The sequence below is a fragment of the Eptesicus fuscus genome, chromosome 23 (assembly GCF_027574615.1).
Source record: "Eptesicus fuscus isolate TK198812 chromosome 23, DD_ASM_mEF_20220401, whole genome shotgun sequence".
NCBI classification, from domain to species: domain Eukaryota; kingdom Metazoa; phylum Chordata; class Mammalia; order Chiroptera; family Vespertilionidae; genus Eptesicus; species Eptesicus fuscus.
This window is the reverse complement of record NC_072495.1, coordinates 9,159,668-9,173,985: the sequence shown is the minus strand read 5'-3', so window position 1 is coordinate 9,173,985 and position 14,318 is coordinate 9,159,668. Positions and strand designations below refer to the sequence as shown.

At 37.7% G+C, this 14,318-nt stretch overlaps 1 protein-coding gene across 1 annotated transcript in view; it reads right to left on the bottom strand.

The window, feature by feature from the left end:
- The window catches only part of NAA25 (N-alpha-acetyltransferase 25, NatB auxiliary subunit), a 62,954-nt gene that overhangs the window by 23,011 nt on the left and 25,625 nt on the right, over nt 1-14,318 (bottom strand). The window contains exons 11-15 of the mRNA XM_054712456.1: nt 13,166-13,278; nt 10,159-10,366; nt 9,255-9,344; nt 3,383-3,563; nt 2,602-2,701 (exon numbers count right to left, since the gene is read on the bottom strand). Coding sequence (XP_054568431.1) covers nt 2,602-2,701; nt 3,383-3,563; nt 9,255-9,344; nt 10,159-10,366; nt 13,166-13,278 — 692 coding nt within the window. The remainder of the gene's footprint in view (nt 1-2,601; nt 2,702-3,382; nt 3,564-9,254; nt 9,345-10,158; nt 10,367-13,165; nt 13,279-14,318) is intronic.

Genomic DNA, 14,318 nt, shown 5'->3' with positions numbered 1-14,318 from the left:
AAATATAACTTTCAATTCCACAGCACAAAGCCTTAAAAAGCAGAAAACTAGACTTTCCATTTAGAAATAAAAGTATTCTTTCAAAGAGCTAGTTGGGAATTGAAATTCATCAGTCACTCAAGGAAACACCAAATGGAGACACTAAAAACTACCAAGAATAAAAGATACAGAGCGTAGAGTTTTTGTTTCCTTGAGTGCTGGGAAAGGACTACAATTTGAAGAAACACCCCCTATGAGAACTGCAGGCAAAACTGGAAGCCACCGGCACTTTAAAGTTTCATCAGTCACTCAAGGAAACACCAAATGGAGACACTAAAAACTACCAAGAATAAAAGATACAGAGCGTAGAGTTTTTGTTTCCTTGAGTGCTGGGAAAGGACTACAATTTGAAGAAACACCCCCTATGAGAACTGCAGGCAAAACTGGAAGCCACCGGCACTTTAAAGTTTCATCAGTCACTCAAGGAAACACCAAATGGAGACACTAAAAACTACCAAGAATAAAAGATACAGAGCGTAGAGTTTTTGTTTCCAGAGAGATATTTCTAATACTACACCAGAAGATTTAACACATATAGTACCAACACTACAACCATAATCTTTCTCAGCCTCAAATTCCTACAAGAAACATCCACACCAGTCTCCGTTTTCATATTCTGGGACTGGGGCTAAGCACTAAGGTTTAAGGTGTGTTTTCCTTGCTATATTGTGTTTGCTTTTGCCTCCAGAATCCCCAAAGATTATCTATGATTAAGTAAGTTCTGTCTTCCCAGTTAGTAGTAATAAAAACGAATGTGTCAAGTAGAACATCCTAGTTCCAGATCAATAAAACTATCATTTTATCAGGTTCAGCATCACAAGCATTGAGATGAATTGTCACTCCTGCCACATACAGCCATCAGCAAAACACCAAAGATACAAAAAGCCACTGAGGACAACATGCCCTCTCTAATCACTCCTGGGGATCTCCTTTCCCTACTACAATACTTTTATTTGGTGTGTGTATTCAAAACAACTCTACAGACACAATTTTTGTGGGGGAATAATTAAAGCTTAACTATAGCGTAAATAATGTACCTTTGTTGGCCAAGTCATGAACAACATGGCTCTTTAAGAATGTTCAATGACTGGAAACAAGTAAAACCAGCCACCAGGCTTGAATTAACCCCTTATTTACCCGAACTCCCACTTCAAATCTATCTGAGAAACAAAACTTTGGAAAGAATTCTTCAGTAAATCAAATGTTTAATTAACCTTTTCCTTAAAATATGGAAATGAGAGCTAGAATGAGATTTAAGGGACACAGTTTTTTCTTTTGTGTTAGTAAAACTACTTGAAAACTGAAGGCAAAGCACAGATAATTGAATGCACAGTGAAAACTCAAGAGATTTATAACTGCCCATTCGTGCTAAGAAACTTTAGAAATCCAAGGTCCAAGAGATACTCCCTGACCTCTAAGCCAGGCCAGCACCTTTTGAGCAATATGTTCAAATGCTGATGACTACTTCCCTCTCTCCCTGGTCAGGAGCTATGGCACAAAATGGAATCTGAACAGAGATACCAACCACTGTGGGGGGGAGAGGTCAAAGGGGAGGAAAATAGGGCTCAAAAGCCAATAAATGAAGAACACCAGTCCTTCAGGCCATGCCCTGAAACTTGTCAGGGCATAATTATTAAAAGCTGAGAACAACAACCCTATATTTTAGTGTTCAGGAATGCTTCTGCCCTGCCCTGGATCTAACAGATAGATTAGCCAAAGCTGTTAGAGTTACAAAACACTTTTTTAAATCCTCATGAGTGTTTGTCATGAAGAACCCCAGAAACCAGCTTCCTGGCCCAGTTTCTTGGTTGCTATTAGAGAAGAAAATGGAGAGCTATGGGCAGATATCTGGAATGGCCCAATTCCAGGCGATGAGTCTTGGAAGCACATGTGAACCAAGTTGGCAGTGACCAGCCTAGAAGACATGTCTTATCTTCACACATGTTCCTGGGTAGTTTTGCATAGTTGGTCGACTAAGTAGAGACCATGTATATGGCTTTTCCACAAAAACGACTGCTTAACTGACAAGTGGAGACCAAGTCTGCTTGCAATGAAAAATATGGTGCAAATCCCATCCTTTCATTATGGCACATAAAAGCTCTATCTTATTCATTGATGAATGACCTTCAATTGGTCAATTTTATCATTCTAAGAAAACGTAAGTGCATTTGCTGTTGACAAAGAGCACAGTGGTTATAGACTTCAGAAATAAATCAAGGTAACCGAGCGCAGCTGCTATCGCAGAATCTTACACGGCATCTCATGCCCTTGGAAAAAATCTCTAAGAGATTAAAAGACCGACCTAAAAGCATAAAACTTCCTATTCTGTTAATACCCAGTTTTAACACCTTTGTATGGATCCTATTAAACAAGCCCGTTCTATCAACCACAAATAACTTCACCTATACCTATCAGCCTTGGCCAGTAAGCTATGTCATACAGGCACTTGCAAATACAGCAAGGTACACCCTAACAAGTGTACCTGTGACACAGGGAAGATGCTCTCTGAATCATGTGCATTCAGCAGGCAAGACCATAAAAAAAAAATTTTTTTTCACTTACATCTTTCTGGTTGGAGTGGAAAAACCTGAGTGCGAAGTTACAGGATTGGGATGCAGCAGCATACTGACCTAGGGATTCAGCGTATCGGGTCAAAAGATAACTAGATCGGAAGCAAAGAGAAAAAAACATGTTATGCTTACCCACCTATAATATCATATACTATATATTATTTTGGCAGAGAAATAGTAAGCATATGGAAAATTTAAAACATCTTGCAACAGAAATCTAATTTACCGAATCAAATTTTTAAAAAGAACAAAGTTAATTCAGTTTTGGGGAAGCTCTAAGTTCAATGCCATGCTTTCTTATACTCAGATAATCAATGGAGCACAGATTATGAAAGAACAGAATGCTGTCTTCCTAAAACAGGTCTACAGGAAATAGAGAAAATACCCCAATTCATCACAAGGAATAGTTCCAACGCAAATTCAAAGAATCTCTGAGGACAACAAATGAAGTGCAGGTGTCAACCTCAAGTCCAAGCCAAAAGTAAAGACTTCAAAACCATGTATGCTAAGAAAAAGGGTTCAAAGTATATAGCCATATGTTGTCTCTGAGGAAAACTTTCTTACCATTTCTAAACTGCAATATTTAACATTACTACAAAATGCTGGCAAATATAAATTCTTACAATGGGTCATGATACGTGATTATTTCATCTAAAAAGCTTAATACCAGGAACTACTTTACTGCTAAAATCAAAATGTTCAAGTTTCATGTATCAGAGCCCCACACTGGTGGTGTAGCTGACTGCTCATTATTCAGAGTATATACTACCAACCCAATGGTATCATGCTGGATATGCTTAGCATCAAGGCTGGAGTACAGATCCAACACAGGTTCAAATGCTCCCAGCATACAGTAGATTCGAACAAGCAGCAATTTGAATTGAGCATTGGAAGGGCTATGGATTAATCCCTCTTCCAGCAAAGTCAGGGCCTGCCACACAGCAGTCTCGTCACCTAGAACCAAAATATAATAGCATTACCCACAGATCTTGACAGCAAATATAGGGTTCTCAAAAACAAAAACTTATATCATCACCTCCCCTAATTATCCTAAGAATGAGTTTAGATGGCAGAGAATACATTTTAGATACACACCTGTAAGCAAAACAGGGGATTTCCCTGAATAGTTACCTCAATTCTTAAATATGCTTCTATAAAATTGACCCAAACTTTAAGCTGCCAGGTCTTATTGAGGGAAGTTATGGAATCTCAGAGAATCCTAGATTCCGAGAAGAGACGCACTTTGGAGGAGGACTGGTGTCACCAACCTTTCCAGTTCAGGATTTTCTCTACAAGACCCAGATGCTTTCTCTAAACGTCATTTTTTTTTCTTGTATATGTAACTCTACCAATAGGATATCAAATAATATTTGAAAAAAACTGCTCATTCATAATCAAAATAAAGTGATGCACATTTTGAGCCACCAAAACTCAGTTCACATGTAACTATAGTATTAAAGATTAAGTAAATAGTATTAAAGATTTTTACAGAGAGAAAGGGAGAGGGATAGAGAGTTAGAAACATCGATGGGAGAGAAACATCAATCGGCTGCCTCCTGCACATCTCCCACAGGGGGTGTGCCCGCAACCAAGGTACATGCCCTTGACTGGAATTGAACCCGGGACCCTTCAGTCCGCAGGCCGACGCTCTATCCACTGAGCCAAACCAGCCAGGGCTTAACGAAGAGTTTTTAATAACAAGGGTAAATACTTTTGTAATAATTATCAGTAAAACACATACAGAAAATTCAAATTAGCATGAAGAGTTCATCTCCAGTCTAAAAAATATGCAGAGGAAGAAAAAAGGAAACGTGCAAAATCTTAGACTGCCTGTGGGAGCAGGAAAAGTGAGATTAAAAAAAATTGCTTTCCAAAATTTTTATATGCTAATTTTATAATCAGGAAAAAAACAAAAACAAAAAAACAGCTAAAGTAAAAGCTCTATCTATTAAGCTTTTAAAATTATATTGTATATGCTTTTTTTCCAAGAAAAAAGAAACAAGATAATAAAAAATTGAAGTTCTAGATAAATATCTATAATCCTACCCAAACTATTTGAACTACACATAATCTACTTAAACTACCATTAGGATTTTAATATAATGCTTCTGAACTATAATTACTTTACACAGTAGTAGTCATAGCATATATCCAATTTTACATTCTGCTCTTTTATTTGTGTTTTTTCATGTTGCTACCTGGCCTACATTTGAGCAACACTAGATATACGACCTGAAGAAAAGAGTCATGGGTGGTTCCTAACCTCAAGAGGCTCAGAACTGAATAAAAAAGAGTTGAGCCCTAGCTGGTTTGGCTCAGTGGATAGAGCGTCGGTCTATGGACTGAAGGATCCTGGATTTGATTCTGGTCAAGAGCACATGCCTGGGTTTCGGGCTCAATCCCCAATACGGGATGTGCAGGAGGCAGCCGATCAATGATTTTCATCATTGATGTTTCTATCTTTCCCTCTCCCTTCCTCTCTGAAATCAATTATTATATATATATATATTAGAGGCCCGATGCACAAAGATTCGTGCAAGAATGGGCCTTCCTTCCCCTGGCTGCCAGCATCACCTTCACTCTGGCTAGAGCCACCTTTCCACCATCCCACGCTGCCCAGAGGCCCGGAACTGATGGGGCTGTGTGGAACGCCTGCGTCGTCACCATGGCGACGATGCAAGCGTCCTGCCCCACCCCCAAACGCTCAGCGCCTGTGAATGCAAATTAACCTTTCATCTTTGTTGGGTTAATTTGCATACTCACTCCTGATTGGCTGGTGGGTGTCATAAAGGTATGGTCAATTTGCATCTTTCTATTTTATTAGTGTAGATATATATAATTACTCCAATAAGAAAAAATTGAGTTGAACAATTACAGAGAACAGAAAATTTTAACCTTTTGCACTCGGATGTCGAGTGTGACTCGACACGGTTAGCATCGGTAGCAGCTCGTATGTCAAATTGTATTGAATGTATCAATAATTTGAAATATAAAAAAATCCAAATAAATAAGTTTGTATGAAAAGAAACTCCAGTTTTTTATTCTACTGCTGCGCTTTGTAAAATCTGGGGTATTTAAAAAATTAAATCCCGAGTAGAATAAAGGAATTGAGAAAAAAGCAAGCGAGTGCAAAGGGTTAAGAAATTCTAGTTGCTCAAGGATAACCAGTATCAGAAAAAAACACAAATCTTCTTAAAGATCTCTTTAAAATAGAAACAAAATTTCAAAGAGAAAAAAAAGGTTTAATTCATACTTCTTTCTGAACTATTGAACCAAATATTATGAAAACATGTATCATTTTATTTTGCAAATTTTAGCATATAACTACAACTCTATACAAATTCTTATTAAATCAAAAAGAGCATCAAAGACTGATGAGGTCTTTTTTAAAAAAATATATATTTTATTGATTTTTTACAGAGAAGAAGGGAGAGGGATATAGAGTTAGAAACATCTATGAGAGAGAAACATTGATCAGCTGCCTCCTGCACACCCCCTACTGGGGATGTGCCCGCAACCCAGATACATGCCCTTGACCGGAATCGAACCTGGGACCCTTGAGTCCGCAGGCCGACGCTCTATCCACTGAGCCAAACCGGCCCGGGCTGATGAGGTCGTTTTGAGGGACAAAATTTTTCTAACAAAATTTTATAATATAACAAAATGATGTAAGTTCTGGGGACATAATGTACAGAATGGTAATTATAGTTAATACTGTATTGTATATTTGAAAGTTGCTAAGAGCGTAGACTTAATAGTTCTCACATATAGCTGTGTGGGATAGATGTTAACTAAACTTATTGTGGCAATCATTTCACAATCTATACATATGTCAAATCAATGTATCAATTACATCTCAATAAAACTGAGGGGAAAATGACATCCTTCACTGACCCTTTTATTTTTGCAGCATAACTATAAAGAAATGCCATTTTGCAAAAACATTTGAGAGCATCACCAATTTCCTAAAGCAATTGTCTTAAATCCTTTAATATTCAAATTAGTCTCTTTCAACATCCTTACCAATTTTCTATAAATTTCAATTTTCCACCAGATCCTCCATGAATAATGACTATGCCTATGATTGGAGCACTTCAACATAACTTTCGCTGACTTTAAAAAAAAACAACAATTTGACCCTAGCTGGTTTGGCTCACAGCCTGTGGACTGAAGGGTCCAGGGTTCGATTCCAGTCAGGGGCACATGCCCGGGTTGTAGGCTTGATCCCCAGAAGGGGGCATGCAGGAGGCAGCCAATCAATGATTCTTTCTCATCATTGATGTTTCTATCTCTCATCTATCTCTTTCTCTCTCAAACTAATAAAAACATTTTTTAAAAACTTGTATCTTTATAATATCTGCAATTTCCCATGCATTTGCACTGTATGGCTTTGGACAACTTACCTAACTTCTTTCTCTCTGCCATGTATTTCCCGCATCTATAAAACTGTAATAACCTTAACTATATTATTCTGAGGTTTAAATTAGCTAATTCATGTGTAATACTTTAAGTGCCTGATGACCAACAAATGTTAGCTGTTACTATTAGATGGCCAGATATCTTTGCTCAAAAAACAAGAAATTAACAAAGCCATAGTCAGTATGAGCAATACTGCATGTTAGAGGTAAGTGGGGAAAGGTATTGGAGCAGGGACGAATTTGCTAAATAGTTCATCAATGATTTTTACATTAGGGTGACTTTTAAAGCCCTATGCAACCTCATGAATCTGGGGTTCAGATAACAAATACTCCAATAAAAATTATTTAACCTTCAATCCCAGTATAATACAGTGTAACAAGTATCATATGGATACACATAATGTCCTACAAAGAGTTCAGAAGAGGCATGAAATCCAGTGTGGGAGGGGGTGAAATCAAGACCAGTTTGTCAGAAGTACTGTTTGAGTAGAAGTCAGAGGGAGGAGGTAAGAAAGTTTTTTCTAAGAGAGGCAATAAGATGTTCAGTGATAGCAAAAAAAAAAAAAAAAAAAAAAAAAGGTAGATTAGGACTGTACGTACATAAGAATCTGGAGATGCAGGCAGAAGCTGGATTTTAAAAAGGCATTGTAAATTACCCTGAAAAGGTTGGCCTTTATCCTCAGGAAAATAGGGCACCTCTGGAGAATTTTAAGCATGAGGATAACAATATCAAAACTGAGTACTTTGTGAAATGATCCATGAGGACAGGGGTTGTGTCTATCTTGCACACCACTCACTCCCCAGCCCTTTGTTTCTTCTACAGTTTATTCTAGTGAATAACATGCAATAAGTATCTAAAGTTATTTTTTCCTAAAAACTGCTAATAAGAGTCCTAGCCGGTTTGGCTTAGGGCAGTGGTCGGCAAACTCATTAGTCAACAGAGCCAAATATCAACAGTACGATTGAAATTTCTTTTGAGAGCCAAATTTTTTAAACTTAAACTTCTTCTAATGCCACTTCTTCAAAATAGACTTGCCCAGGCCGTGGTATTTTGTGAAAGAGCCACACTCAAGGGGCCAAAGAGCCGCATGTGGCTCGCAAGCCGCAGTTTGCCGACCACAGGCTTAGGGGACAGAGCATCAGTGTGTGGACTGAAGGGTCCCAGGTTCGGTTCCGGTCAAGGGCACATGCCCAGGTTGAGGACTTGATCCCCAGTAGGGGACATGCAGGAGGCAGCCAATCAATGATTCTCTCTCATCATTGATGTTTCTATCTCTCTCTCTCCCTTCTCCCTTCCTCTCTGAAATTAATAAAAGATATATATTTTTAAAAATCCTGCTAATAAGAGAGAATGTTAGGGGGATGCAATCTAAAGAAAAGGCAATCTCAGCCCTAGATGGTTTGGCTCAGTGGATAGTGTTGGCCTGCAGACTGAAGGGTCCCTGGTTCCATTCTGGTCAAGGGCACATGCCCGGGTTGCAGGCTCAATCACCAGTAGGGGGCGTGCAGGAGGCAGCCAATCAATTATTTTCTCTCATCATTGATATTTCTATCTTTCTCTCCCTCTCCCTTCCTCTCTGAAATCAATGAAAATATATTAAAAAAAAAAAAAAGAAAAGGCAATCTCAATGCCATTTGCTGAATCATACTTCACCATGTATTATATTTTTGTCTTAAATGGGCTAACCAGAACTGTACTCCAAAGAGTGCATTTTCCTGTATGTAATTTTTTATAAGAAAAAATGTCTTAATTTTTTATTAGAATTAGATAGAGTATAAAAGCAAACATGGAAAGAAACTGATAATTTTGCTATATATAATTTTCTTAAATTTCTTTATTGATTAAGGTATCACATATTTGTCCTCATCCCTATATATAATTTTTTTAAGTGAGTAAAGGGGCTATTCCATTCCATGGGCCTATACATCCATCTCTGAATCAGTTTCTCTGTACTTTAATTATTGTGGTGTTGTAATAGGTTCTCTATAGTCATTACTCACTATTCATAAATATTTTTAAAAAGAACAGATATACACTGATTTAAGATTTTCCTGATTGCAGGGAGGGGATACATGGAGACTTAGGTTCTTCTAGAAGCACCCTGGAGAAAAGCAAGAAAGAAAAATCTAAAAGATTAAATCAAATTCTTAGATTATGTAATTAGTCCATGAATTTATAGTCAATTAAAAAAAAGAGTAATATCAAACTGAAACAATTGCTCCTTACCTGTTTCTCTCCATATATCAATAAGCACATGGACAGCAAGGAGACAGTAATAGTCTGAAAACTGCAATTCGGTTTTCAAACAGGATTTCCCTACAGGGGGGAAAAAATGATCTGTATTTAACATTTATTTAACTATTACTGCTCCAAAGAAATTTTGTAGAGCAGGCACAGTAAGAAGAAGGAAAGAAGAGGGGGGAAAAGAAAATAAGAAGAAGGGTAAATACCAAAAGAAAATATAAGCCATGAACTAAAGGATTCAAATGGTGAGACTAGACTCAGCTGGAGCAGAAGGGTTCCAGTACAGAGGTGGTATCCAAAATGGTCCAAAAGGGAAAGCAGCAAGATTTGAAAGGTTTTAGGTGAAGCACAGAAGCCAAGGCCATGTATAACTAAAGTAATGTTATGCTCATTACTTCACCTACATTTTTAGAATGCTGTTAAAGAAATACTGGTATAATCTAATCAGATATTTTATCACACCTAGCAATCTAAAGATCGTCTACTTCTAAATACCTCACAATTTACAACATTCTTTTTGTTCACTTGTGTAGGAAGATAAGCAGAAAATGTGACAATTATCATAAACTATGCAATTCATATAAGCTCACCAGATTGGGAAGAATATGGACAATATAATCAGTTAAAACTCCAAGCCTATTTAACACTGTGTGCCGACTATACTTAAATTTTTAAGAAATGTAATGTGGAAGAAAATAGTAATAATAATAAAATTCCAAGCTTTAGAAAGGCTTTGCATTTTGTTACTTGGGTAGTCTTGCCACTTGACAAAATATTCTCTTTGCCAATCTCATTAAAACAGGATGCTGTGAGTGATTCAAAACAAAACTAACTTCTAAGTCTTAGCTTATCAGAGAATAACTGCACATTTTGAAAGGTTGCTCACCAAATTCCAGTCCATGCTGGTATCTTAACATCAGTTCTCTGACCACACTCAATTTCTGATTTTTATCCATCGTGTGGTACAAGCCTAGTAACCTCGTCAGTTGCACCACACACAAATGCTGCTGCAGAGCTCTGATGTCAGCAGGCAGTGCCAGCTTATCCTCTGTTGGTGTCGACAAAGGAACAACTCCAAGTAACTGATTAATAAACTGCAGGGTGGGAAAAAGAGGAGGACAGGTCTTAAAACAGATCTAGTTTTCAGTAGGCCATAATTAAAAAATACTGAAATGGTCTAGAAAAAGACATCAATCAAAAAAAAAAATTAAAACCCCTTTACTATACCATTTTTATTCACCAAACCATCATATTTTATTTAAAGTAATGAAATAAAATATACATTGTTTTATTTGATATGTTGATAGTGTTAATTATATTTTAAAGTTAAAGTCAATGCTTAATTTTATCAGGTATCTAAATAATTATATATTTAAATATAATGTACACCCCACACCTATAAAGCTATATACAGACTAGAGGCCCGGTGCACGAATTCGTGCATGGGTGGATTCGACCAGCCTGCCATGATGGGGGCTCATTGAGCCAGGCGGCAGGGGGAAGGGGACATGGGATATTGGCCGGCCCCACCCCCGATTGGGGGGGTTGATCGGGGATGAGGCCGGCTGGGGAGAGGAGCCACGAGAGGTTGAGGGGAGGGGGGCCCAATCAGGTCGGTTGACCACTGCAGTGCGCGTCATAGCAACTGGTCGTTCCAGTCATTCTGGTCATTCCAATGTTCCAGTCACTTGGCTTTTATCCTATATAATAAAGGGCTAATATGCAAATCAACCGAACGGCAGAACAACCGGTCGCTATGACACACACTGACCACCAGGGGGTAGACACTCAACGCAGGAGCTGCCCCCTGGTGGTCAGTGCGCTCCCACAAGGAAAGTGCCACTCAGCCAGAAGCTGGGCTCACAGCTGGCGAGCACAGTGACAGTGCCCAGTGGTGGGAGCCTCTCCCACCTCCATGGCAGTGCTAAGGATGTCTGACTGCCAGCTTAGGCCCACTCCCCGCTGGCAGCTGGCAGCCCTCCCCAAGGGCTCCCAGGCTGTGAGAGGGTGCAGGCCAGACTGAGGAATGCCCCCCTCCACCCAATGCAAGAATTTCGTGCACCAGGCCTCTGGTATATATAGATTATGTATGTGAATATAATTATGAGCAATAAAAATGAATAAAACAATGAAATATATTAGACATTCTAACAACTTTGACTCTATGCTATTTTATTTTCTTCAATTAGAGGTTAGTCCCATTTTAAAAGAATTTGGCTCCTAATTCATTGGGACAACAGTTCTCAGTTTGAACCTTACAGGGCAGTTTGCAATCCTCTTACAAACTGCTGAGCAGCAGAATCCCACATTTAAAAGGTTGTGGCAGCAAAAGTACCCCTCTCAATAAAAAATTTACATAGAACTACACAACTCATTGCAGCAGCTTTAAATCCTTTGTGTCACAGAACAATGACTACCTTACCATTGTAGGATTCCAGCATTTCTAGAGGGTTCCTCTCACTACATCAATATGATGGAATCCCGTGAGATGACCTTGGGTTTTCAAACATACCAGCAAAGCAGAGGGGCTGGTACCAGATTCGTACTGGCAAACCTTTATGAATCTCAGTTGATGACAATATAAGTGTTCCTCTAATGCATCCCCATCATTTGATGCTTCAACTTACAAGATGGTAAGCACTATAAGACATGATCAGTTGTTCCCTAGCTTAGCCCTTAGCACATAATTAAGTACTACAAACACTGAATGAATCTCTCCCACATGGTTCCATAGTCTGCTTAAATCCCTTCAGTAACATGAAACTCAAACACTATTTTTAGAGAATTCTGGCCACTAACAAGATATTTTTCTCACTAAATTCTAAATTCCCTGTAACAATTTGCTGGCTGAGTGGAAGAGAGGTTTGATCCTGGTTCTCATCCCTTTCCTACAAGAGAGCTTTCAAATATGAGAAAGTAAGTAACATAGATACTATTTTGCAATAAAATGGAATGAACTACTGATACATTTAACAAGTGCATGGATCTCCAGGGTATTATGCTGAGTGAAAAAAGCCAATCTCAAAGGGTTATACATAATATGATTCCATTATATAAAATTCTTAAAATGACAAAATTGTAGAAATAGAAAACATTAGTTGCCAGAGGATAGGGGTGGGGAAAGGGAAGGTTCAGGGAGGTGTCTGGGGGTAAAAAAGAGTAGCACATGGGATCCTAGTAGTGAACTGCTCTGTATCTTGATGGTGGTGGTGGTCACATAATCCACATGTATTACATACTGCACTAAAAACACAAAAACAGCCCCAGCTGGTTTGGCTCAATGGACAGAGTGTCGGCCTGTGGACTGAAGGGTCCCAGGTTCGATTCCGGTCAAGGGCACATGTAGGGGGCATGCAGGAGGCAACCAATCAATGATTCTCTTTCATCACTGATGTTTCTATCTCTCTCTCCCTCTATCCTTCCTCTCTGAAATCAATAAAAATAAACAAACAAAAAAAAAACCACTACACTCACAAATGAATGCATATAAAACTTGGGAAATTCTAATAAGGTCAGTGGATTGTATCAATATCAATTTCCTAATTATGCTATAATTATGCACTATCTTAGCATTAGAGCAAAATGAGTGATGGGTATACAGTGTTCTCTGCATTATTTCTCTTTTAACTGCATATAAATTTACAATTATCTCAAAAACACACACATAAAAACAAAAAAGGAGAATCTATCTACAAAGGGCTTATTCTCATTGTGGCTTAACTTAACAAGAAATCATGCCTTTAATCTGATAGCCCCTAGAGTACTTGGCTTGATAGAGCAGTTATCTTGATATCTCATGTTCACCACTCTCTCACATTTTAGAAAGGAAGCCCAAACACTTAACCTAGTTACAACAAATACAGGCACCAACAGAATTCCAAACAGTAACTTACTTTTGTACACTGTGCAGCAGGCAAGAGATCAACAAACACCTTTAGGTCTGTAAAACAGCAAGGTTTATCCCCAAACTTTTTAAAATACTGAAACATTAATTCTTCTGGGTCACCTAAGAGAGAAAAATAAAAACCACTAAATTATTCATGGACTGAAGCAATTTCTAATTTAAGTAAAGGTCTGATTTGAAAAATCTTTATTTCATTAGATTAAAATTTTGTTTGAATGCTTGAGTGTGAATGAGAATAACAATGAGGGCTGGAAGGTGGCTTGAGTAGTTAAAAATAAAAATACTTTTAAAAGGAGTAGAATCTTACATTCAGTTTACCTATTAATACACTTAGGAAATGTGAAGCTTTTCATTCAATTAAAATTTAAACAGTTAAAAAGTTTTCATTAAAGTTTAAAGAGTTACGTTTACATGCAAACATTAAACAAACATGCTTCTCTCCACAACAGTTCCTGAACTACTGCAGAAGTATCAAATAAATGTTAATTAAATGAAAGGTAATGTTGGTTAATAGCCACACCAACAGAAGAGAAAATAAGTGGGAAGAACCATAGGCCAATAACTCCAGCAAGATCACCCACTATTAAAAATTTAAACCTGGAAATGCAGAAAGCTACCAGTTCATTTTATTTTTTCCTCAAATTAAAAACAAAAAATAAAAATAATAAAAATAAAGTGTTCTCAAATTGAAATAGATTTAAGAAGCAGAGATTCTAACCACGGAGTTCTGTAAGATTTTAGGTCCCAGTTCCTATTCACATGTTTCTGGGAACAGAGCTCCCTCTAACCAGATTTTCACAGGACTCTGTGATCCCAAAGAGACTGAGAATAACTCACTGATCTGGTTAAAAAAAAAAAAAATTAATTGTGAAGACTAGACAAATTCACTAATTTGTAAGATGTGGGCTGGCAATAAGGAAGAGAAAGATAGAAGATAAATATATTAAGTGTCAAAGCAGAGCCAAAGACTATTATATCAGCTTTGTAGAGAAAACAATTATCTGGAATCTATTTTAATAATATTTTACTAAAGGTCATGCAAAAATTTTCATTTGCAATTCTGGAACTAACATACACAGATTATTGAGGTAGATCCAAGAAAGAAGTTAACATGGAATTCAAAATTGATTGTGAGTAATCTA